This window comes from Osmia bicornis, chromosome 10, assembly GCF_907164935.1.
Source record: "Osmia bicornis bicornis chromosome 10, iOsmBic2.1, whole genome shotgun sequence".
Lineage (NCBI taxonomy): Eukaryota > Metazoa > Arthropoda > Insecta > Hymenoptera > Megachilidae > Osmia > Osmia bicornis.
Window position 1 is genome coordinate 9,000,823 of NC_060225.1, and position 26,360 is coordinate 9,027,182.

The following is a 26,360-nucleotide window of genomic DNA, read 5'->3' on the forward strand; positions in this document are numbered from 1 at the left end:
ATGTTTTACATATTGAGTTTCTAAACAACTTAGAAACAATTAAATTTGCTTTGTATGGCTTATTTATTATTGTTTTCTACGAGTTAAACAAGTTCTGTAATAATGTTAAATGTTGTATTTAAATACAGTATCTAATTTATATAATTTTCAAAATTTTAATCATCTGTATAAAAGACGAAATAAGATGCATTCATTTCATTGGTTGTTAATATTCAATATTTTCATCTATATACATATATATATGAAAATTTATAGATTGAATATTTGTAATATTACATTAACTGAAATTGATTAATACTGCTACTTGATTCGATTACTCGTAACAGACAGCCGCCATTAATAGTGTTAAAAAGAAGTATCTTTGAAATCTAGATGTCGCGTGCGTAACCGGAAAACTTCTAGAAACTGTGAAGTTTCAGCAAAAAGTATGTTATAAATATTGTTTTATATTGTTTCTTTACGCTAAATAACAAATTAATTTAATAATTTTGTTTCTGTTTTATCAGATCGAAGTTTTTCGACAACAAAGTGTTGAATTTGATTCGTGATGTATTTTCGAGTGACGCCGCAGCCATGATTGTTTAGTTTCGGGGGGATGAAAAGTGAACGCGAACGACGGATTTGAATGAAACGCGTGTGATTATAGCATACCAGTATATTTATGTGTTTAACGAGTGTGCCTGTTAATTGAGAGATATGGTAAGCGGCAGTATGATTTAAAACATAAGTTATGTACTTATCTATAAAGGATAGTTTTCGCGGGAATTTTCAGGCGTTACAATTGTTGGGTGCCGCCGCTACCGCGGCGCAACATTACACTTTCAAACTTTCGATCGATTTGTACTCGATATATACAACCGTGAAACAAGATGGGCATCGACTGTGCTTCATCTTTCAAACCGCCTTTTATTTGATTTTGCGGCAATCGTTTCGTGTTGTATATGTACGGCACATTGTTGTGTGAAAATATTAGAAAACGTAACAGAATATCATACTGCATATAAATCGATATATACTTCTGAGTGTGTATATGTATACGTGGCTTGCATGTGTTTTACTTAGTGTTACTGTAGAATATATATACAGGTTAGTAATATATACAGAAGGAACTGTGGATCAGGAACGCCCCTTTTTACGATACGATCGAATTTCTTTCCCGCGCAATTTCTAAGATGTGATGAAACGTCAATAATTGAAAATGTTTCATTACTTAAATTTCTAATTGATGTATGAACTCATTTCTCCTTATTTTATAGTATCACTTTTTAGCAGTATCTTTATTTATTGAACTTTACCATTCTTGTAATGCAATTCTTTTCCGATGTTAATGATTGAAGGAAATAAAGCTTTTATATTAAAGAAAAACAGAAAAATATATAATATCCGAATAGTATACTACTTTATTGATAAAAGTATTATTAAATATACGTATATTTATGTGATTATTGTAATGAAATTCATGTTCAAAGTAGTTGTTAAAGAAGATGTATTTTATATTATTGGAAAAAACATGTGGAAGTAATTGTGGCAAACCATCAATTTTTCTTATATTTAAACGTGTTTGCTAAAGATAGAATATTACTAAAACAGTTTTGAGTTAGTAGTAGAAGAATATTTTTAGTCAAAGTTCTTGTGTTCCCAGACGAAGTATGTGTAGGGAACAAATCAATGAATATATAAATATTGTAGCATTAATAAAGTTTAATTTAATCCTTAATCTTAATTGAATTTAATCTTTAATCATTCTTATTACTTTTGTATTATTGTAAACATATTTTATTTAATAAAATATTATTTGTTACTGGAAAACTTAACTGTTATTCTTTTTCATAATGTAGGTGTTAACATTTTATGATTGTATATTGTTTCAGGCCATTTAGACATTTCTTTGAAATGTGGTTACGAAGTGAACATGTTAGTAGAAGACTACGTGGTCGTTTAAATATAAACACCGCATCCAGAACTAAAATATCCCATCATAGGCTTCAAGTTAGCAGTTTCCGGAAACTTCCATCTGTTAGCAATAATAATCATCGTATTGACGTACCAAATAAATGCAGCAGACTAACACGATGGAGGCGTAGATGTACCCATTTTTTAAAAGAGGTAGGCAATAAGTTTTATTAAAACATTGAACTTATGTATCTTACATGTATCAGATTTTGCCTTGCCACCATTGAAGACATTGCTGTTCATTTATGATATTTCAAAATATATTATTATCATTAGCTTATTATAAATGATCTTTGCAGGTCATTTATTAAATCAAACTTCACTGTTTCTATAAAAGAAATACTTTCTAACTAATCACCGGTTAATGAGTGACTGACTAACACAAGGATGTTATACAATTAGATTTCTTAGAACTACAATTGAAGCCATTTGGTTAATATAAGGACTTCAATTCAGTTTTGTTAAAAATCAATTATTATCTTCGTAGGCTTGTAAAGAAAATGTTTTACGTTTTGCGAAGTCTACGCCTAGTAGACGAGAGAGAGGACCTCGTAGAAGGAAATGCATAAAAAGATCAATGGTTACTTCAACTCCGTTACATCGAACTTCCACAAAAGATGCAGTTAATGTAAGTTATTACAAATCATCAATTACCTTATTATGAATGATTGAAACTATATGATTATAAAAATTTGTAGCCACCAAAATGTACACCAACATCTAAGGTTTCTGAAGAATCAAAAGAAAACTGGAATACAGCTACCTTATCTCTATACTCCTCTGTACTGAATACAGATTCGTGTTATTCTGCTATATCTATAAATGATTTCAAATCTTCAGGGTCAAGTGTATCACCATTATTAAATCTAATGTCTCCAGCACCTGTAGGATCAAATTCAGACCTTTCATATGTATTGGAGGATGAAGAAGACAAAAATATTGGTAAATTACAAAAATAATGAATTAATGCTAATTTGTTTTTTTTTCACTACGTACTTAGGGGGTGAATTTCGTTTGTTTCAGACACCAGTTCGCTATACTATTCTGCTTCTTGCACACAAACAGAAATAACTGAAGAATGTTATAATTTAATGCATTCTACATCCATGTATGGAACTCGTTCTTACCCATCGGAAAAGTATTTTCCAAACGGAAAATATGCATTTAGCAATAACAATGCGAGTAACAGTCATTTATCAAAAATTCAATATTCTGTTGACAGTCCATCGTCCAAGTATGAATCGGGCTTTGCTAATACAAAATACGCTACAACAACCATGTACAGTTTAAACCATAATCATTCATCCGACACAAACGGGAACGTTACTGAAAAATATGATTCTGATGATATCGAGAGCGATTATCACGATGTCGAGTACATGGAAGTCGGAAGCGAGGAAATAGTAGAAAGTTGTGATATGGAAAATATGGTTACACATGTTCAAGAAGATTGGGAACCATTTGATCCTTATGTCTTCATTAAACATTTACCACCTTTGACTCCGGCAATGAGAGCCAGATGTCCCGCTCTTCCACTTAAAACACGCAGCAGTCCAGAATTTAGTCTCGTGTTAGATTTGGTACGTACATTTTACATTCCCCTAAAAAAAAAAAAATATGATAATGAAACAGATAAACATATAAAAAGTTATATTATTATACAGGATGAAACATTAGTGCACTGTAGTCTACAAGAACTTTCGGATGCAGCATTCCGTTTTCCAGTTGTTTTTCAAGATGTAACGTACACAGTGTTCGTAAGAACACGACCGTATTTTCGTGAATTTTTAGAACATGTCTCATCATTGTACGAAGTAATCCTTTTTACCGCGAGTAAACGAGTTTATGCGAACAAGTTAATGAATCTGTTAGATCCAACACGAAAATTGATCAAATATCGTTTGTTCCGAGAACACTGTGTTTGCGTTAATGGAAATTATATCAAGGATCTATCTATCCTTGGTAGAGATTTATCTAAAACTGTTATTATTGATAATAGTCCACAAGCATTTGGATATCAGGTGAGTGATTATATTCAGAAACCGGTGTGCACGGCTGATGCTGTTTCGGGTAGTGCAGGCTTGGTCTGAAAAATATAAGCAAAGATTAGAAAAATAAACGATTCTTATTTTTACCATATGTTTATATTACAGTTAGAGAATGGTATTCCTATAGAAAGCTGGTTTGCTGATCGTTCAGATAACGAATTAATGAAATTGTTACCTTTCTTAGAAAACTTAGTAAATTGGGTGAGTATTCACGCTTAATTAATTATATAACACAATGTAATATAACATGTAAATTAATGATGTTACAGGGAGGAGATGTTAGACCACGTATTAGAGAACAGTTCCGGCTTTTCAGTTTTTTACCACCGGATTAATTTAGTGAGCACAAACTTAACGTAATCGAAGTACTAGCCTGCGTAGGTATGTACGTGTATGTATATTTATAGGTATTAAATACATAAACGTAAGATATTGACGCAGAGCGTGTAAAATACACGCTAAAATTGTATACAATTTGCAATATTTTTATTGAATAATTTTACATTCAGTAAAAAAAAAAAAAAAGAAAAAAAAATATGAAAATGATTAAAAATCAAAACAGTTGCTATTACAAAGTTCTAAATTATAATTATAGTTCTATTTGTACAAAATAAAAAATTAAGTTTTTGTATATTCATTTCAAAATGATTTCTTACAAGATCAATATTAAAAATATTATTTCATGTTCTAACATGGTTAAAGAAAAAATATCACAAGTTAGTAGATACTATAATTCGTATCAAATTTTGGGCAGGTACCAATTAATTAAAGTAATAAGTAATGAAAATATATGACTTTATGAATTATATACAGACCAATCAAGATTTAATATTAATAATTACGAGGGCTATGCGTTGCGCGAGTAGTTATTATGAATACTTTAATTCAAATTGTTCAAAAACTAGCTCATGTGTTTATTGTTAAATTTCTCTAACAAAAAGATGAAATTATAAAATGTTTCAGGTATCTCTCAATTTACATAGAATTAATACTAGTTGCAAAATATAAACATAATATAGAGTACATATATATTTATGCATAATATTAAATTGAGAGGTTCCTGAATCACGTTTTCATTAAAATCTTTATTTTCCATTATGAATACTATATCGTTAGCAATATCCGACATTTATGTAACACATTTAGTTTGTATATAAAAACACAAATTACATAAAAAATCAAACATACGTACATATTCAATTTTATCTTATTGTTCGAAAACTCGGAATTGATTAATTAAACTGGTTTTTGTTGAAGTTAACAAAATCAATAACCGATTACTGTTCGATTGTACAACTGATCATAATATCTGTTATATACAAAAATATGCAAAATACTTAATACATCTACTAATTATAGTGTAAGCTAAGAAACACAAAATGAAATTATTACAATAGTTAATACAACTATTTGTCCCCCAAAATAGTAAAGTTTATTAAAAACAAACAAAATATACTCATAGAATAAATATAGATAAAAGGTGAACAAAATGAAAACTTCCAATTGTAATTAAATTTCTTTCTTGCCAGTTTTTACTTCTATTCATAGTGTCTTCATAGCAGAAATCATATCTATTAATAATATAAAAGGTAAAAAATAGAATTATTGAACTCGTACCTTCAGTACAAAGATATCTTTTGTATCAATTATAATTAATTATTTCGATTTTATTTAAATTTTGATAAACTTTTTCGCACAAGTAAATGAATTTTTTGTCATATCTTTCTAACTTCGAAAATGGAAAATATTATCATCAGTTATATAGTTGTCATTTTGCTAATAATTGTTAAACGTTTTTTACTGTATAAATACGAACACTTAAAGAATCGCCCGAAGAGATACAAAGTCTTGTATTCAAGGTTTCTTATTACAGATAACTACGATCTCAGTCTAATTACCTTTAATCAGTACTATTAAAACGATAGGCGTTAAAATGTTTGGTTGAGCACTATAAGTATAAATCAGTGTAGATTACGAATTGTTCAGTGCATATATATGTATTAACAGTTTCTTAATTACGAATATATATATTGATATGTGCGTATCTGTATAAGCGTGCGTGTGACAACTGTATACATTATATCCCGCTACACCCATTAAAATTTATAAACTTGCGTGTAATTCATAACCAGAGGTTTATATTAAAATGAAGCATTCATACGAAGTAATGTAGTAAAAGCGTAAGCAGTTTATACTTTTTGCTATATTTCAAGATCGTATCTATGCATTCGTTCACGTCACGAATTTACAGATGTGTAAAATCAATTTTATTGCCAAAAAAAAGAAGCGTAAACGTATTCAAGTTTTCAATACTAGACATAATTTATTACGTTCCTTGTAAAATGTTAATAAGATCCGTGTCGAAAGAAACCTGTTAATTTGCAAGATCAGACTTAATGAAGCTAATTATTTTAACTTTGTACGAGTGTACTGTGTGAAAATTGAAACGAGTTCAGTGTTTCAGTTTTGTCATTACAAAATACTACGTGTATTTTTCTTTTCATGCAATAATTTCTTAGTTTTAATGTATAAAGAATTAAAAGTTGCTTTCATTTAGAATTATAAAACTGTATCCCAGTGTATATTGCAATAGTAACTTTCATAGACATAGCATTTGTTATTGAAAGGTACTATAAAAAAATAATAATTACAATAGAGAGACTACGTGAGAAAAATACATGCTTGTTATACATGAAACAAGTGTTTATGTTATTAATTCTTTATTTATCATTTAACGATGAATATGTTCGGATTTGAATTGTTATAAGATGAATGCTTTATTTAATGACATTCCTGTACTTAAAAATATAAAGAACACTTCAGTTTATAGATAAACCAAAGTAAGTTTACATTCTAATAAAGCATACAGATTTTAATCAAAATTTAATATTATCATAGTGTTATCGTAACTAAACGCTGGAGACAAGAAATATGTAACAGACATAGTACAGTAATTGTGAAGAAATGTATCAGCATTAAACATTTACTTTGCGTTCAGTTTTTTTAGAAAATAAAATTGTTTGAACATTTTTCCAATAATTTATATTTAATTTAATTTAAGAGTTATCGTGTACAACATACCATTACATTATTTTACATACAATTTTTAAAAATACATTACAATTTCGCAGAGTAAAAAATTTTATGTAAAACTGACTAGGAAAATAGTAAAACATGATCGTATTATTATAAAAACTTATGTAATATTAGTGTGCATTAGAAATTGATGCACCTTAGAAATGATATACATATTTTATACAGAAAAATATAAATTAAATCGTTTATGCAGTTAGTAGAGAATCTGAATTAAAATAAAATTAAAGAGATAAATAAATGATTTATAACTATGTACAAAATATTGATAAAAAAAGAAATACTTGTAGATTTACGCCATATAGCTGTTAACGCCACTTAACATCAGAATGGCTATTATTGTACATAATTCTTCTGAAGGATTTAGTTAAGTCAGAAATTAAATGCTGATAAACAGGTACGCTGAGAGTAACTATCCTTGAAGAAATGAACAAAAATCACATAATATTTTTCGAAATCTTTCTGTAAGATATCTAATTTACGAATACCTTTCATCAGTTACGGATCCCTGCCGTTTTCGGGAAATATACATTTGGAAATCTCCAAAGTAGTGTTACTTAATTCTCGCCTCCAACATTTTGTTACTTTATTTGACCCCTATCGTTTGAGGAGAAAATATGCTGAAAAATGTCACGTGCATGTATTATGAATAATACATTCAACTATACTTCATGTTCAACATTAATATAATTTGCATATTCAACAGCTACAACAAGATAATTGTATTAATACCTATTTAACTTCTATGCTATTTACTACCCTCCCAAACTCGGACTTCGGATGTATCGAATATGTACTAAATCTTGCACATTTATAATGTGCAATGGACATAATATCTTCATAAAATTCGTCAATTAATAAAAATTTTCTACATTATTTAGAGTCATTTAGACGATACTACACATTTTCGTTTTGATGTGTTGGCTTTTATCTATATCCATCTTACATGCATAACAGAGGAACTTAACATCAGTACATTCAGCATATCTGATTTCAACATATCCGAAGTCCGAGTGTAATTCGTCCTAATCTTCCGAACGTTTGAAATACCTAGTCTCAATACGTTCACAGAGATGTACTAGCAGCGGATAGCTTCGGACAATACTCGCCAGTTTATTACCAGGTAGAGGTGTCGTGAGTATTGTAAAAATGTGTCCAAACACTAAGGCATCCAATTCATTAGGTGTCCTAAATAATAATTAAATGATAGAATAATTAACCACGTAGTTGAAAAAAAATAAGTATATTTTATGTATTGAAATCACGATACGAAATACAATGAATATTGAAAAAATTATAATTCAAAAGAATCTTCTGAAAGTGGTGGCAATGCTTCAAAGGATTCAGTGGAATTCCACAAAGTCTCCTTGGAGGGACAATCGAATACTTCAAAGTCATGAGTTGATTCAGTTGTACCAAGACTCAAATATTTTTGTCTAATTCTTGATGCGTGTTCAAGAAGTCTAGGAAACTGTTGCACAGTTGTTGTGATCTTTTGTACAGACTTAGGAAGATGGGAATTGGTAAGGACATGTATATGACCACACGCAAGGGCATCTAGTTCAGTTGGTCTTCAAAATTTAAAAGAAACATTATTAATATTGTTTCTATTAAATTTTACTTTAAAAAATGAATGTAGAATTTCTATAAATAATATAATATGTACTTACTCTTCCCCAGAGAAATATTCGTTATTCTCCAGTCTCTCAGATAATATTGTACAACAATTTTTGACTTCACCACATACTTCTTCCACAGTTTTATTATACCAACCAAGTACATTTAGCTTTTTATGACCTCCTTTCTTTTTTGCCAGTTTAAAAAATGATTCAAGGGCCAAGGATAGACGCTACCGTGCCTTGGTTTAGTCACTTCATTTAGAGTTGCTTCATCAACCCAACAAATATACAATTCGGCATTAAAGAATACATTATCTACTAGCGACATGTAGGCTCTCATATCTGATTTACATGTTGGGGACAAATGTTCTGATAAACTTATGCCTTTATTTCCCATGAATGACACAATATTGTCAAATTCGGATATTATGAATGCTCCACATTTTATGAATGGTACACGCCCGGAAGGAGACATATACTCTGCATTGCTCCTGGTTTCTAATTGAAACTCAACATTGCACATTCTAAGAAAAGCCTGAACAGCTAAACAATTTGCATTGTCAGGTAATAATATCTGTTCAACATCATAAGGCTGATATAAGGTAATTTGTTGAGGCCATGGATCTTGGGCTAAACAAGAAAATATTTTATTTTGCTATGCTTAAAAAATGTATTTTATATTTATATCGTCAACAGAATGTCATAGAATAAAAAACTAAAAGTAACATATGAATATATTAAGAAAGACATAATATGTATAAAAGTAACAAGTACAGGTTAAGTTTGATGTAAGTTACAAGTAGAATTTAAAGTACTTTTTAAAAGTAAATTATGAATTACCTTCTAATCCTAAAGTAATAGAATCTCCTAACAGAGTCTCAGGCATTTTATTTAATTAACTGTGATGCTAACAACAGTGAAAATTTAAAGCTTTCTTACTTATGTATTTCGGACAAAACAAACGAGCGGTGAACCGGGAAAGTAATTTTTATCTTTATATTTTCCTGAAACAAAAATCAGTATATTAATTCAATAATTTGATGATATATTACACTGCTATTTGCGTATCTGTATTAAATAAGTTCATTTGTTTATTAGTAATTGTTAGTAAATTTTAGCATCATTAATATACTTGATTAAGATGTATCAAATTGAAATTTGTGTTATGTTATCTACTAAGAATTAAATTTATTATATAATATTCTAATTAAATAATATTTTCTTTTTATTGAACCTGCAATAATACATAATATTTTTAAAAGAAATTTCTTTCAAACATCAGACGAGTTTCCGCGCCGGAAACGACCAACACGATTCTGCGTGAGAGCTAGTGCGCGGTAAACAGCAGTCTCTTTCTCTTTTAAACACAGCAAGATGTCGAAGAGAGGTAAGTTGTTTTCAAAGATGACGAGGAATCTAAAGAAATCCGTGTAAAAATAAGTTATGTATTCGAAATGAGATACGTGAACGTTGAACAAATGTTTGGGGTGGACAACAATGGAAAAAGTTTTTGTTTAATAATGATGCAAGTTGGAAAAATTGATGATTGTATTGGAGACAAATACCGTGTCGGACGTGTCCACCGATAGCAACAATTAACATGAAATTATTATTCTTTAAGGACGTGGTGGTTCAGCCGGAGCAAAATTTAGGATATCACTGGGTTTACCAGTTGGTGCAGTTATAAATTGTGCCGATAATACTGGTAAGTGTTTGAAAAAAAACTAATATATAACCTTAAAAATGAATCATGTTATGGTTGGGATTATCACATGGTTGGCGGTTGTCATTTCAATTGATAATTAATTTACAAGTAAATTATATTATGCTAATAATCCTAAATGCAAATTACTTATAGTATTGAAAACATTTGATACAACCTTATAGGTGAATTCTTGCAGGCAATATTTTGATCACTTATAAAAAATTCAAACAGATCTTCAAATTGAAGCGTCCATGTTATTTTCGTTACCGCAATTTAAGATGGTTTCATATACCTGTGAAAATAATGCAGATTATTTGATATTCAAATCAAAATAATAACAGTTTAGATATTTTATTATGTAGTAAATGTTTTTTATTTTCTGTAGGTGCCAAAAATTTATATGTCATCGCAGTCCAAGGTATTAAAGGCAGACTAAATCGTCTGCCGGCAGCCGGCTCAGGTGACATGATCGTTGCTACTGTTAAAAAGGGAAAACCTGAACTTAGGAAAAAGGGTAATTATCAGAATTAAATATATTATGTATCGAATATGTATCTAATTTTATAGATTTGTTTCAGAGTGTTATGATTTATTGTATATGTATGCAAATAAAAATTGTTTTCGTTTTTTACCTAGTTATGCCCGCGGTAGTAATACGGCAACGGAAACCGTTTCGAAGGAAGGATGGAGTTTTTATATACTTTGAAGATAATGCAGGTGTTATTGTGAATAATAAAGGTGAAATGAAGGGATCAGCTATTACAGGACCTGTTGCAAAGGAGTGTGCAGATTTGTGGCCCAGGATTGCATCCAATGCTAGCAGTATCGCTTAAACATTCTCTATAAATTTATTGTCCTTAATAAAATACATTTGAGCATTTGCTCAATACTTTTTCCTGTATCTTTTTCTTTATAATTTTCCTTTACAGTGGTCATTTGTCATATCCCGTCACACCGTCGGCAGGTTAAAAGGTAGAAATACTTGAAATATTTATTCTTACATCGTACTGAACAATTAATTTATGTATAATTATTATTTTATTAGATGATGGAAAAGTAAGATAGAAGCGAATGTATATGCACGCATTGCAGTGCATAAGAATTGAAGTAAAAATCAATCAAACGAAATTAATTAGAAATAATCGACGAAATAGTAAGAATACTTTATTTTAAAGTATTAACCAGCTGTAAATCACTGTACATTTAAAACTTCTGTCAACAGGATAAGACAAAGGATAGTAAGTTTTGACGTGCATTTAATGAGTACTTACTATAATTAAGAGATGATCAAGAAGGTAGAATTCGACCTCAAACAAATCAGTCGTTCTTTGGCATTGGAGGAGAGAGAAGTTCTGCTTCGCTATGTATACTTGCTTTCATAATCATCTCTGCGTCCGAAATAGATGAAGACGTATTTGAAGTAGTTCCATAGAGATCTTCATCTGCGACGCGGGCGATTATTTTTCGTATTTCGCTTTTTAATCTAGCTTTATTAAAGTCTGATTTTAATGCTTTTAATTCCAACGCAACGTATTGTCCAAATTTATCATAATCGTCAGGTTGTTTTACAATCGTTTCGAATGCGAACTTGAACAATTGATCCCTAATATTATCATCTTCGTTTTTACGCTTTTTCTGTGTCGGGAGTATTCTCTTCTCTTCTTCTTCGCTTTCTGCATCCTTATCGACTGCATATTTCTCTGCCTCGGTTCTTTCGAGCTGAAAAAAAAATTTTTATGTCAGTGATTTATGGTAAAGTACAATGAATCGTTGTATTGATACTCAGCCATGCCAATCGGTTGATTAGAATTATTATAAATTCTTTTCTTAATTCAGTATGACCTATTCAATAACAGAAATAATCATACATAAACTATTTCAGCTTACAATAGACGCTGATGCCTGTACGAGTGAGGACTGTGTCATATTTGTACAAACTACGGGAATTAAAAACTTTAAAGCAGAAAAGTATGGCCAGTTAGAAACGTCTGTCTCAGCCGATCCATTCCTGTCTTTCTTTTTTATCATCTTTCTTAATTCTTGTGACATCTGAAATTTAAACAGTTAGTTAGGTACGATTGATTGATTTTTATTTACTTTATTACATTTTGTACACCTGGTTCCTTAAATTATGCAATTTTCGTTGTATCTCCTCCGATGAACATCGAAATTTTACTGCTATTTCATGTATTGTTTTATTCTTTCTATCTCTGTTTCTATATTCGCTGTCTTTTAGGTTCCATAGCATTGAATTCTTCTTATAAATACTGATCAGGCTGAAGGTCTCCTCTCTCGACCATTCCTTCCGTGCGGTCATTTTTAAGAGATTGCTGTATTCAAAAATTCAACTTGTGCACCAGCGATCGCTTCTGAACCTAGTTCGTATTTCGAGAGTAGCTTTCTGATAGTATTATTATGATGTCTCAATTTCAAAGCAAGTTCCCACAGAACTGCTCTCTGAGAGGAGTCATGCTCTCTGACAGTCACTCTCGGACACAGTATTCACTTGCGAGAAATACTCTCAATAGCTTTTCACCTGTTTTATTTTAAAATGGACTAGCACCTTTGAGGTGCGTTTTCACAAGGCCTGTAATCTAATTGGAATATAAATTATTCCAGAAAAAAGCAGCTTCAAGTGGAGGAAGAGAGGATTTAAGACAGGTTTCACTAACCTCAAATCATCAGTACGTTCAGAATAAACTTTTTTTGTATGAAATATCTTTAATTTTAAAACTGTAATTCATCTGTATTGAAGATTAATAAAGCTATTTTATTTGTTTTAATTCTCATTGTTTAATTAAATTATTTACATATTTTCTTGATTATCATCCGAGTATAGTCGGTAAGTTGTTATCATCAATTGCAGTCGGTAAATTGATTTTTTGACGATATACCTCTTTGCACATTCTGTGATCCTATTACCAGGAGTAGATTTCAAACCGTAGGTTTCCCCCACCATGCCGCCCTCGTAACCTACTGCGCATCCTGTTCTGCGCAGATTTTTGTGCCACCTACTTCCATTTTGATGTGCTCCTGATACCCAGATACAGGGTCTACATTTTTTGCAAATTTCTAAGCTTGTAGGTTGTTAATCCACACAAAATTGGTATCAATAGATTGCTTAAAGTCGGCTCTATCTTCTAAAATTATAAAAGTTCATAAAATGTTTCGGATTTACGAGAAATTAATGAGAAAAGTTGCAGTAAGCTACAATAAAAAGTCGAACTGAAATATTGATTAATTATTGCGTCTACACGCTACAAATGTTCACAAAACTTATATTAGAAATTCAAATAAACCTTACTCTTTCTGAAGCACTCATAAAAGTGCAGAAAATGTACCAAATAATTGAGAAATTAACGAAAATTAGGAGGCTCGATATGCGGCAATGTGGTGTTTACAAGAATCGATGTTTACTAAATATTTACGCATCAAATGTTACTAAAAAATGATTAAAGAATGTAGTTTGAACCTTTCTCTTTCTTCTCTGATCGCAAAGTGTCATTAATTGTTGCTATATACGATAAAATTAATCAAATTTAGGAGGTCGGCATTTTGACGTATGTCGCAATATAGTGGCTACAAGAATCGATGTTTATTAAACAATAACGCATCAAATGTGATTGAAAATGATTAAAGAATGTATTTCGAACCTTCCTCTTTCTTCTCCGACCTTAAAGAGTTATGAATTGTTGCTATTTACGGTAAAATTAATGAAAATTCAGTGGGTGTTTAATGAGACGCATAGCTACATCATTACTAACAAAATGAGTAATAACTGAGTAATTACAACAAAGATATGCACAAAACGGGTATGAGAAAATTGCGCAGACATTATTCTTTATGAATCAATTGTAAAACTTAACTTTTGATTAGCCGTTAATGAGTAATTAACGATTTTTGTGTATCGTGTATAACCTGTACATTGCCCGCGTGTCTACTGCGCAACTGGTTCTGCGCAGGTGCGCAAGATGTCACTGCGCATGCGCGAATAGTGCCACCTCTTTGCACATCCTATATTCCTGATACCAGGAGTATAATTTGAACCGTAGGTTCCCCCACTCCGCCTACCCACGAATCGTGCGACCTCCTCGCACATTCTGTGATCCTATTACCAGGAGTAGATTTCAAACCGTAGTTTCCCCCACCATGCCACCCCTGAAATAGCGTAACCTCTTTGCGCATTCTGTTATCCTATTACTAGGAGCAGTTTTTGGAGTTAAATTCATAGGCGCTTCTATGCACATATTCTCGCAATGATAATTTAAATGTGTAACAGTCCGAAATTTACTGAATACTTAATTACTCTCAAATGACGTTTTTTATATAATAAAATAATAATGATAGCATGAAAATAAAATAACAAACAGACTATTTTTTTTTTTAATTAACGATTTATTTCTAAAAATCAGGATTATTTTCTTCAATACGTAACAGAAATTTTAATATTAAAAAACAATAAAATAAATCGAAAATCATTGTTCCAACAAAAATGTACACACAACGGAAAGATTCATTGAACTTTAAAATCGTTGCAAGCATTGTAATTAAAATAACAGTACGATAAAAAAATTTACATTTCCCCTTGGCGTTTGCCAATTAATTTTATTATATTACGCGATAATTAAACTATCTAGCCGATTCCTCGAAGTGTAAGATAATCAAGGGATCCAGGTACAACAATATAATTCAATGAAAACAATAACAAATACATATATTTCTCGAAATGTGATACATTTTTGACGTTGGGTGGTCGTATTTAATTCTCACGTGTACTGTTTTTCGTTTTCGAATGGATCGGATGGCGTGTCTCATCTTTTATCTTTCCATAATTACTCAGTTACGTACTCTTTCTTTTTTAAATCCCTATCATTTAATTTTTTTACATTTTTTGCAACTTTTCTTCGTTTTGTCATTCGTCGATTAAATTCTAATTTGGAGCAAAGCTGTCGATTGCGTCTACCTTTGTATGTGTGTGTGTGTATGTGTGTTTTTTCTATATTCTTCTTCTTTTTTTTCTACGATTTTCTTTACAACGTATCGTTTTTTACTATCCACGGATTGCGTGTAACGAACGCGCGCGCTTGTTTCTTTAAATGATTTTTCTTCTGTATTTTACATCGTGTCATTTGAAAACATGCTACTCCGCCGCTTCTCGTTTGACAATTACGGTGTTAAACTGTGCCGTGATCCGAATGATCGGCCGCTTAGTACGCTACGACATGTTTAATTAATAGCAACTTGTACTAGAAGGTACTTAGAAATATTCGAGAAACGTGAATCAATGTACTCTCTTCTCGATTATTCACACACGACTGCCAGCGTAGCGATCGAATATAAATTAGATAAAGAAATATCTGACTTTATCGTTTCTCTATAATAACGCTATTGATCGGCGGTTTACGATTGCAGATGATATAAAAGATTTTCATACGTTTGTCCTACGCGCCTGTATAGAGATACATTTGTTCGTTTGATTACGGACACGACGCGTTTAAGATACCTTTCATACAATGTTCTTCGATATTACACAATGTGTATTTTGTCTATGTTAAAATTAGGCTGGCTGGATGCCAAAGAGCGGTGTGTCTCGTATAGATCATTAACACGTTGATTGCCATAAGGATACTTACGTACGTTATTCCATTTACAGAGAGTTCAATTGAGAAACGAATTTTGAATATCCATTAAAATTACAGTGTACATATCGTTTCAAGTGAAAGCGTTAATATTTTGAATTAAACTAAAGTACAATTTTTACTTATGGCAGTGAACGTGTTTAAACGATGAATGCGGATCGTCGATGTTGCGAGATGATTTCTTGCATATTGCGTTCTCTTTGTCAATCGCCTTGCTTTTGTCACGTTTCTCACGCGTGTCGTTGCTTGCAATAAACTGGTATTTAGCAACAGTCACAAATCGAGCTTACAACGAGTCTCTTTGTCTCACATGTTGTTTGATTTTTGGTTACGTACAGTATTAATAACAATGATTTTCTTTGTCTTTCGTTCGTGATCAATCAAAAAGTAGGAGGAATACGTTCGAACGAATTCTGAAGTCGCTTCGTTAAAAGTGAAATCATAAAAATCAATCTGTATGATTTTACTTGCGACGTTGACATCCGTTCGCTTAACACTATCAACTTATGTAAAAAGGAAAAAAAGAATGAAAAATTTCAAATTATACAACATACGTAAAATCTGGAAAGAAAAAAAAAAAAAAGAAACTATATGTATATGATAACAATGCGTAAAACGATTTCCATAACGTCGACCGTGAGATTAATTACATATGGATCTGTATCCAACTAAAAATTTACAATCGTAAAGTACGTATACATATTTTATCTAATTGTAAATAGAACTCTGATGCGTGATCACAAATAAAACAAGGGAAAAGAATCCTACGGACACGTTTCGAGTACGAACAAAATATACGAATGTCGAATTGTTTCTTTAACGAGACGATACTCCTCAATTAAAACGATGGTTTGTATAAAAACAGTTAAAAGCGAATCTGTCATTGACAAGGCCTTCTATAAAATTAATTTCTTCGTGTACGTCTACAAATATACATGTACATGTATGTGTGTATATATATATATGTATATAACAATATTTAATAAGCTCTTCGAGAATTCGTAATGTCAAGGGGTTTTAGGGAAACCGATCGAAATGATAAAACAATAATCAATTGTGTAAACAATCGATAACAAGCGTATCGTAAAAGACCATTTTTTCTCTCTACCGGGAACATACTCTTAATTGTCGATTTTACGTCGCAAAAAGTCGCTAAAAAACATATATGTATATATAATTATACTCGATTATTGTCATTGAGCGTTGCAACGAGCAGAATCGCTTATTTAAACGCATCAACAGTATGTAAAATATTAATCGCGTGTATTATCCATGAAAGGCGCACCAGTGGATTTCGCTCATCGTTAGAGGTTTTTTTTTTTCCCTTTACATTCGAATTCATGTGACAAGAGGAAACAACTACGAATAGAGAATACCGCGTGTATAACGTTTTCTGTTCTGCTAAGGATGGAGCAGCCCCCTCTTGGTGCACGATTCTTGTCGTGGCGTCGGTTAACAATAGAGCTGACAGTATCGTTTTGCTTCTCTTTTCGATAAAATGTACTTTCTTTTTATCATCGAATCAACTTGAACTTCTATTTCGCGATCTCTCCTAAATCGCTCTAAAAAAATTACAATGATCAATGCAGCGATACCTTGAATCGGCGTGGGTAACTAATATTAGTACGGTTTCCTTATTCAAGTATTTACAAAAGAAGGTTGATTAAAAATTCATTGTCGGACGAGCCATCGACCATTGAAGCGCGACGAAACGATAATAAAGGGACGCGTCGCGACGCTTTCCCCGCACTTTCAATTTGCTTCAAGCAAATCGTACGATAAAGAGAAAGATAAAACGTTACGTATGAAAAAGAAAAAAAGAAGCACATGATCTACCTTACGATAAAAACAACTAGAATCACTTGTGTACCATCACCACTTGTGGGATACGCTACGGTAATTAACGTTTCTTAGAGAACTAGGGACCTAGTCCGTGCGCAGAAAAGCGTCGTTCTCCCAAGTATCCTTTCGCTTGTTAATTTAATTCATCGATTCTACCTTCCCCCGTCTTCCTCCAGTTTTACACACGTTTCCCCGCTCGCATTCAATTTCGTTGATTTCTCATTTATGCGATCGATCAAAACAACCAAACGGTGATTATTCGATGAGCCAAGAAAACGGTAAATATTTTTTTTTTAAAACGTGCTCGGTCTTACGACGGAGTCACGCGAAGGTACAATAATGCTAATTACTGTACTCGATGATATCGTCCAGGAATCTCTTCGAGTATTCCTCCCGAACGAATAGCGTTCAACGATTAGACTGACGGAAGAGGGAAGAAGGCGGATAACGCAACGAGAAAAAAACGTTAGACCAACACGGTCTATCCACGATCAGATGTGGAGTTCGCGTTGTACAATAACCAAATAGAAGCTCGAGAACTAGCGCGGGTGGCTAGGCGGCCGCTTCAGGAGCGTTCGCGACCGTTTTCCTTTCAACCAGACGATCGTTTTATACGCGCGCCTGTCTGTGCTTACATCTTTCGTACATTATTCGCTTATTACTCTAATCAGCTCCAGCCCGGTTTACGAGACGGTTGTGCGCGTGCCAGAGACGTTTGAATTTTGCTACGTGTTTTCCACTCGGTTCTTTAATGTATTCCTTCGGAGAAACAGGAAAAGTTCGAATGCCTATCGGGAAGAATAGAAACTTGCATCCTCCTTTGTAACAAATCTTTTCCCTGTTCCTTCTAACAGAGAAGTTCTTCGAACAGGACTATAATTAACGTTTCAATAGGTCGAAAAAGAAAAAAAAAAAAGATGTCTCGTAAGGAACAATTGGTACCACGTTCATCTGGCATGCATACAAACGTCTGCGTTTGCGGTTCCGCGTGTATACGTGTATGCCTGACTGACTATGTATATAGATATATACGTATTACGTGTATGCTGGATAATGCGTAGCAGCGAACGATATACCCGACCGGTTACACACCTCTGGCATTTTATACGCGTATATTCTCTGTACATACACGTGTGCATGCGGGTTGCGCGCTTACAGGCGCTCTAACAAACTCGACCATTTACAGACATACGTACACGCGCTCGTGTATGTATGCATGTATACATATATATATAATCTAACTATACATATAACTATGTACACTTTTCTTTATCCGGAGAGAAGATGGGGGCGAGTGGGAAAGGAGACGAAGGATTCAGGCAGAAGGGGGTTAAAACAGGATCAACGTTAGGTATGCGCGGTGTTGGTGGTTTAGGAATAAGGAATAAGAGGAATAAAGGAAGAAGGAAGAAGGAGAACGAGATGAATGAATAGCAAAACTTCTCTCGAAGGATATCTCTGCGAAGGGAATCCTATAAGGAAAAGTAAGCTGTTCAATTAAAATTCGTGGAGATGACTTTGTGATTCGGCGGACGCGCTCCTTCCTTTCCTCTTCCAATATATACTTTTTTTTTTTCATTTCATTTCTTTTCTTCCGGACTGGCGAAAACCTAAGTGCTCTGCGACTATAAAGTGTGGGAGGAGCTGGCACAACAAACGCTCGTGTCTGCATCTTTTTTAATACCACGACGAGTTGTTGTTTCCTCGGCGTACTGTTAGACGTCCGTGTATTTGCTCAGCTTGTCGCGTAACAGCATGTTCTCGTTCTTTAACCGGTCCAGCTCCTGTCGGAGGCCCATGTTCTGAAAGATGAACAGTGCAAATCAGTTTGGCGAAGATATTCGATATCGTACAAAATCCTATGAAAGGCTCGATCGTTTCTTTCGAATGATAACATTGTAACAACGATAGAATTTGGAAAAAGGAAGAAAAAAAGAATACACCATCGACGTGCTCTATCGGGACTGTAGAATGTACTTTTCGTTTGGCTGTCACGACGGATATCACTGGGTACAATGGAAAAGAAAATAAATTTAGAATTTCGTTGAAACGCGCGTGTCTTTAATTTTAGAGGCGTGGGAAGATTTACTTCTTTCTCGAGGAAGCCGGCCCTGAGAGCGATCTGGTTCTCCTTCATGCGACGCGCGTCTCGTGATCGTTTCGCTGCCATGTTATTCTTCCTACGACGCGCCCAGTATTTGTCATCCTTCAGGTCATCCGGAACGAACTGTAGCCGGCAATGGACCACAGAGAAAAAACACAAAGAGAAATTAGTTCGGAAAAAAGAAACAGAGCCGCGATACTCGAGCGATTTTCTTTTCAATCTTAAGCAACGAAACGGCTTTCGGGGAAAGAGGATAAGCTTCTGAAAACGATAATGAACCGTTGCAGAGGATTGAGGAGAATCAACTGACCTGCTTTCGTGATTTCTTGATCATCGGTTGGGGTTTCAGCTCCTCGTCCGAGAAGGCCCGGGTGCGTGGATCGAAATCTCGCCCCGATGAGGCCATCGAGAGCGCTACAAAAACACATGCCATATTATATACGAATCCTTGAAGATAATATAAAATTATTCTTGAAACAGGTAAGAAAGAAACATCTCCTTTCATAGCGAGAGACAAAAAGATATGATCCTTTAATTCTTTGTCCAGAACTAAGCTGACTCGTTAGCTTTCCCTCGAATACATCTTCTCTTCGACGCTATTCTTTATTTTTAACCGGTCAAGAATAGACGTTAGTCTTTAAGAATGTTCAACTTCCACGCGCTATGCTTGCTTTCGAGAGGTGAAAAAAATTTAGTAAACTCGTTATTGCGACAGGGCAGGGAAGGGTGTACTTACTGGAGTCCGCGGGCGAGGGAGGGTTCATCGTGTCAGGTGAGCAACATTCGCTCGGCGAGGGTGATCTCTCGCGTTTGGTGACTGGTTCTAAATGAAGACCAGCTGGTCCTTGGTGCCCCGGTGTCTCGGTGTTGTTCAACTTGTGCAGTTGTCCACTCTGCATCGTACCCTGTCCACCGCCAGCCACACCGTCCACAGGAATGCCGTTCTCGGAGAGAAACTCGTCAAGATCCACGTACTGCAAACAAAACATCCTCGTCTTTTTTTCCTCATTTTTTATCTCCATCTCCTTTGATGCACCGATCATCGATCGCTTCTTGCGATCACACTCCATTTATTTTCTAACAAGAAATTAATGATTCAAGCTCGTTTCTTCGAAGGGATCTGTATTCTTAAACTAATGTGTTCCTGTTTTAAAAAAGAAGCAAAGAAATAATGAATAAATAAGAAAAATTCTAAGTAGAAGCTACGAATTTGATTATATCCTTGGATCCACGTGTTTTTTTTTTTTCGGGATCCATGTTCAGCCAGGTTGTGAGCTTACCGTATCGCGTTTTTATACATACATGGTTCAATACCTTCAGGTCGGCATCGTAGGGCAGAGTTTTGTCCCAAAGATTTGGGCCGAGGAAGGCGGCCTGCGCTTCCACGTTGCCCCATAACTCTCCATCCGCGTCCTTCTTCTCTTCCGGTCCATCTTTACCTTGTTTTCCTGGAAAATAAAAATCATCGATCTCTTAGAAAACTCGAGGTAATCACCTATAATATTAATATCCTGGAAAATGAAAAATTTTGAGTATTCATTGGATCGCGAGCGAAATCGCAAGCAATAATTCAAAGAGGAATGGCAGCGAGGTATATGAATATTAAAATTACGTTCGTTGAAATCTATCAGAGTGTGGCAGCGGCGCGACCTCGTCGCCGGTACGCGGTGTACCATGATAATAACCATTGAATGCGGTTTTGTCGCATTCGTTCGTTCGAATAAAAAAATTGCAGAAAAATTGAAAAAAAAAGAAGAAAAAAAAAAAACACTACTCGCCGTATTTCCATCATTTTACCCGACGAGAAGATTAACAGTTTCCTGATAAGCATGTCGCGTAATTAGAGATATTATTTTTAATTAAAAAATGAACTACTAGACGAAAGGGTTTCTAGAAGACCAAGGACAAAATTGGTCGTTGTTTGAACGGAATCACGATTCGCCTGGTTGTTGAGGAGAAAAAAACGCGGAAGGAACGCGGCAAAACGAGAAGAAGAAGAAGAAGAAGCGGATGGTCGGGTCCGGCTCACTATTTTTGGAGGAGCATCTTCTCCAAGGCCATCGAGCGATCCGCAAAGATCTTCTTTTTCTTTTCTTCCACGAAGTGATTTCTGATGGCCAACGAAAGGCTTCCGACATCGTGCGAATGAAAAAGTGAGAAAGAAAAAGGTGCAAAGGAAGTATGTCATCGCGTATTCCAAGGCTCTCGGGGATCCTACGATAGTCGAAACTGAAAGAGATTCTTCACTGAAAGAAACGATCATTTCTTAGGAATAATGAGTGTTATTAACGGTGTACGAAAGTTGGAATAACGCCGGTTGTTCTATCTTTTCAATGCGCTCCTCTGTTCAAAGCGGTTAGAATAAAGCGTCCATCCATTAGAAATCGTTTAATTAAAAATTCAATTAAATTAGGACCTCGACTCGAGTCATAAAGTAGAAGTTTATGAATTGATACTAAGGCGACACTAGATCGATGATGATTTTTTTCATACATTCCTTCCCATCGCTACTAATAACCATACTACGTCGGGTGTTCAACGTGCACGCCAGCTAAACAACTAAACAACGACAGCTCGCAATTTGGTTCAAGGCTACCGGTCGTCGCCGGCTCTGCGGAACTAATCTCGCGTTGCGTTGCGTAGCGTGCCGTAGCCTGCCACGACCGCTACAACACCGTCCACCGAGACTTGGTGAATGGGAAGAAGAGAGGGAACCATGATGAAGAGGAAGAACACGGGTACCGTGAAATCCGAGAGGAAACGAGCCGGAAAAACGGAGCGGAGTAATTGCCAGGAGGGTGAAAATGAGAAAAATCTTGTAACGGGGATGAAATTGAAAAATCAAACGCGTATTTACCGATAACGGCCCAGAACTCCGAATCGAATTCTAAATCTGAAATTTACCGAAATGACGTACCTGAAGAATTGACCGAGTTTCCACGTGGCGTAACGAAAGTGGAAGTAATTGATAAATGAAACGCGACGAGTTATTATCGGTATTTACCGATAACGGCCCAAAACTCCGAACCTAATCCTAAATCGGATGCCTGGAATTTATCGAAATGACATTTCTGAAGAATTGACCGAGTTTCCACGTGGCGTAATTGAAAAATGAAACGCGTCGAGTTATTATCGGTATTTACCGATAACGGCCCGAAACTCCGAACCTAATCCTAAATCAAATTCCTGGAATCTACCGAAACGACGTTCCTGAAGAATTGACCGAGTTTCCACGTGGCGTAACGAAAGCGGAAGTACCGTAAAGGGCGTACGTTCCGTAGAAGCTGGTTTCGAATCTGAGGATTTCCGTTAACGGTAGAACCAGTTCTTAGGTCTGTTCCTTCGTTACCACCGACATCGTGCCTCTAATTACTATGTTCCCTGTTTTCCCCCTTACCCTTCACCGCCTCGTCATCCCGATTCCCCCGGACAAGATACTTCTTTTACGTAATCGGCAACACGCGAACACGTTTTACCTGACTCAAGTACGCAGTGAGTCATAAACTTCCTTCTGGGAGGAGGTGCAGAAAAATTGAAACGATTCGTCGTCTCGACGTTGGAAAATCTTCTATTCGATCTTGCATCGCATTATACTATTCCTTGCGAGACGCGATCATGCCAGGTTTTATTAATGATTTAATAGAAAATCAATTTAGAATCTGGACGAGTTGGAATAATTTCTCGTCGAGGTTGATCGTTGCAGTAGAAATATCCAGGTATGATCAGACGCGCGATAATTTCGATTATTTAAAGATATTCATAAGCTTCGATTTACTATTCTTAGGTGTTTATTATACAGATTACGTACGAAGAACTGTAATAACGCTTCAACAGGTTCAACTAGCCGCAAGTATGACCGATGACGGAATCTCGATCGTAAAATCGCGAAGATGCAATTATCGGGCGGTGATGTTAATAGATTTTTTAAGGCAACATAGTTTACGAATCGTTTGTCAACGGAGATGGCTGCGGTTTACCGCATCTATAAATTATCGGAACACCGACAGTGAGGACAGATTTACAGATCGTAAGTCAGAGACTCTTCGCTAGTCCGATGGAAGAAAAAATTCTACGGTTCCCATCCTTCCCTTTAGGGAAAATGTAGTTTATTTTCTATCAGATTGTTCTCGTTTTCTCTGAGAAATCAGTTGTTCGATGCTCACTGATCGGGGTTGAATTTATAAAACTCGATCACGAGCTAGCTAGGCCTTGATCACGGATCTTAGTTTCACTTCGTATTCGATCTATCGTCCGAAATAGCCGAGTATCGGTGTACCAAGGCCACAGGAAATCATCTCAAAACAAATGCGCTTATTTATTTCCACCTAACAATGCTTTTATAGAAAGATATCCAGCTAAAATTAAAGAGTTTCATATATTGGAAGTGTAGTTTTGAAAGGAAAATGAAGATAAAAATTGGGGCTCTCTCCGTGGTCCGTCGTCGCCGATTGAAAGTGTAAGGCGTTTAATAATTACCAGCGATTCGTATGCGATTAATTTGAAGAAAGGAAGATAATTGATGTGTAACGAAGATAAGAGCTAAAAGAGCGGAAATCATCGTCGTTCATTAATAAAACTATTTTCAATTCCCTTTCACTGGTTTATCCGTGGAATCTGGCCTGGCTTTTCCGCGACCGTACACAATACACCTTATACGAGCGAACGCAACTGCGTGCGACCATAATGGATATTTTATTCCGTTTCCTGAATTATTACCTGTCAAATGAAAATTTCACTGGAATTAGAAACGGTGCCTCGCGCCAATTTTATGCAAATTCCCTCGAACGCCCGTTGCTTTTTCAAACAATCGTTAAATACCCCGAGCCTTTATCTCTTATTAATTTACAGCAATAATAAACGACGAGAATATTATTCTTTTCCTCGTGACGAAACGCTACTATAAAAAGCTACTCATCGAGGAAAAAAGAAATATTTTCACGTATCCTGGTTGAATTGAAATCATTGTATCTCCCAGGTTTCGTAGTATGTATTTTTTTTTCCTTTTCGTCTGCAGAAATTGCTACGAGGAACATTCAATATGTAGATACATATTACCTTAATTGTTGGTCTTCTACGTCCTTGTGGCGCACCTGTATACACCTTTAAGCTACTTCAACGAACAAATGGCACGTTTTGTGGTCGAACTTCTATAAAAACGTCAATTTAACACGCGTCTCGTTGAATTAGAATGCACGTGGATACAGACAGAGAAACAGAAACAGAATCCAACGATCTTTTCTTCGGTTAAAAGTCGAATTATTCAAAATATGGATATGGATTCATTAGGACCAAAGACGGGTCTAGAGTTAATTGCCTAAGGGTAAACGCTGTCCTGCTTCTTTGTATTTGAATTTATTTTTTTTTTTCCAGAAAAGCCAGAAAATAAAAGTCACGAAACAACGATCGACCAGAAGACATTTTTGCGTTAACTAAGTTGGACTGGTTGCGAAACTAGCAAACGACACCGGGAATAAGGTCGTTAAAAGGTAGAGATAGCAGCGGGTACACGTGAAAATATGAAATTCTCGGCAATTGTTTCAGCGATAACGTACACGCGTACCTTTACAGACACGAAGAAATTCTACTCGTTCTCTTTCTGTTTGCGTTTCAAATATATTCCACGAATACAGATACATTCTGTAGAATTTTCGAACGTTTCTTCATTCGCGATTTCAATGTTTCAGTCTATTTGTATTTCCTGCTGGAAGACACGTAACATCGACGCGTAAAAATAGGAATAGTTTCCCTGTTCCCTGTGTAATCATTGTAAGCTGTGTCGGTAATTAGAGAAGAGCGCACTAATTGGAGCGTGCTCGAAAAGAGAAAGCATTTTAAGGAACACACTCGGTCGCGGTTTACTTCCGGCAGTTCGAGAATCCCGCGAGATCCACCTTTCCTTCGTTCGCAAACTTTTGCGCGGATATTACGTAAATTCTTCGACACGGCTTTTCCCGCGAATTCGCCCGGTGAAAATCGTCTACGCGTTCCTTCGATTACCGTTTTCGAGCTTCCTCCTTTTCTCTTCTAAGATTGAAAATCTTGATTGTCTTTTGTGACGGAAAGAGTTATCGAAAAAATTCTTGCGCCATTGTGTTTAATGGCCGAAAAGGGGTTGGCTCTAGATCTCCTTTTTTCTACATTTCTGCATCGCGACTGTTTATGCAAATAAATTGTTTTTGTATATTTACGCTCTAGTAAACGCATAAACATCCAGAGTCTAGCGACAAACCTCTTCCATTTTTTTTTTCCAACTGAATAGGAAAAAAAGACACAGGTAGGACGAGAGGAGAGCAACAGAGAGGAGCTGGTGTATCTGTGCAGTGGCGGATATCGCGATTATAAGCGACGAGAGCCGGC

General features: G+C 34.8%; 5 protein-coding genes across 13 annotated transcripts in view; 2 read left to right on the top strand and 3 right to left on the bottom strand.

The window, feature by feature from the left end:
- Window positions 1-4: 4 nt before the first annotated feature.
- Window positions 5-4,538, top strand: LOC114876316 (CTD small phosphatase-like protein 2). Of its 4 annotated transcripts, XM_046287604.1 has the most exons (10): window positions 5-699; window positions 773-1,086; window positions 1,872-2,106; window positions 2,441-2,581; window positions 2,652-2,895; window positions 2,977-3,061; window positions 3,176-3,533; window positions 3,618-3,974; window positions 4,107-4,202; window positions 4,271-4,538. In XM_046287604.1, the coding sequence occupies exons 2-10, from the start codon at window positions 1,031-1,033 to the stop codon at window positions 4,334-4,336; spliced, it is 1,638 nt and encodes a 545-aa protein (XP_046143560.1). In that variant the 5' UTR covers window positions 5-699; window positions 773-1,030; the 3' UTR covers window positions 4,337-4,538. The 4 variants fall into 4 exon arrangements, with proteins under 4 accessions (XP_046143560.1, XP_046143559.1, XP_029043480.2 ...); XM_046287603.1 differs by having other exon boundaries at window positions 2,977-3,533; XM_029187647.2 differs by lacking the exon at window positions 773-1,086 and having other exon boundaries at window positions 2,977-3,533.
- On the bottom strand, window positions 3,940-10,685 carry LOC114876320 (metaxin-2-like). The gene is given in 6 exon segments (XM_029187652.2): window positions 3,940-4,039; window positions 8,145-8,282; window positions 8,765-8,888; window positions 8,891-9,343; window positions 9,554-9,717; window positions 10,594-10,685. Coding segments are annotated over 5 exon segments (861 nt in total). The 5' UTR covers window positions 9,600-9,717; window positions 10,594-10,685.
- On the top strand, window positions 9,996-11,319 carry LOC114876322 (60S ribosomal protein L23). Its single transcript, XM_029187659.1, has 4 exons — window positions 9,996-10,100; window positions 10,335-10,418; window positions 10,804-10,932; window positions 11,055-11,319. The coding sequence occupies exons 1-4, from the start codon at window positions 10,088-10,090 to the stop codon at window positions 11,249-11,251; spliced, it is 423 nt and encodes a 140-aa protein (XP_029043492.1). The 5' UTR covers window positions 9,996-10,087; the 3' UTR covers window positions 11,252-11,319.
- Window positions 10,593-13,304, bottom strand: LOC114876321. Of its 2 annotated transcripts, none has more exons than XM_029187657.2 (4): window positions 12,535-13,304; window positions 12,306-12,467; window positions 11,690-12,137; window positions 10,593-10,710 (listed from the first exon to the last, which is right to left on the bottom strand). In XM_029187657.2, the coding sequence occupies exons 1-3, from the start codon at window positions 12,733-12,735 to the stop codon at window positions 11,736-11,738; spliced, it is 765 nt and encodes a 254-aa protein (XP_029043490.1). In that variant the 5' UTR covers window positions 12,736-13,304; the 3' UTR covers window positions 10,593-10,710; window positions 11,690-11,735. The 2 variants fall into 2 exon arrangements, with proteins under 2 accessions (XP_029043490.1, XP_029043491.1); XM_029187658.2 differs by lacking the exon at window positions 10,593-10,710 and having other exon boundaries at window positions 11,384-12,137; window positions 12,535-13,012; window positions 13,091-13,303.
- A 1,802-nt stretch (window positions 13,305-15,106) lies between these two features.
- LOC114880658 (thyrotroph embryonic factor) overlaps window positions 15,107-26,360 on the bottom strand; it is a 37,356-nt gene continuing 26,102 nt past the window's right edge. For 3 of the 5 annotated variants that reach the window (XM_029196911.2, XM_029196917.2, XM_029196914.2), the window contains 5 exons: window positions 21,306-21,451; window positions 20,740-20,977; window positions 20,314-20,417; window positions 19,989-20,126; window positions 15,107-19,701 (listed from right to left, as the gene is read on the bottom strand). In XM_029196911.2, the coding sequence (XP_029052744.2) occupies window positions 19,615-19,701; window positions 19,989-20,126; window positions 20,314-20,417; window positions 20,740-20,977; window positions 21,306-21,451 (713 nt within the window). In that variant the 3' untranslated portion in view covers window positions 15,107-19,614. The remainder of the gene's footprint in view (window positions 19,702-19,988; window positions 20,127-20,313; window positions 20,418-20,739; window positions 20,978-21,305; window positions 21,452-26,360) is intronic. The other 2 variants (XM_029196913.2, XM_029196912.2) reach the window with 2 other exon arrangements.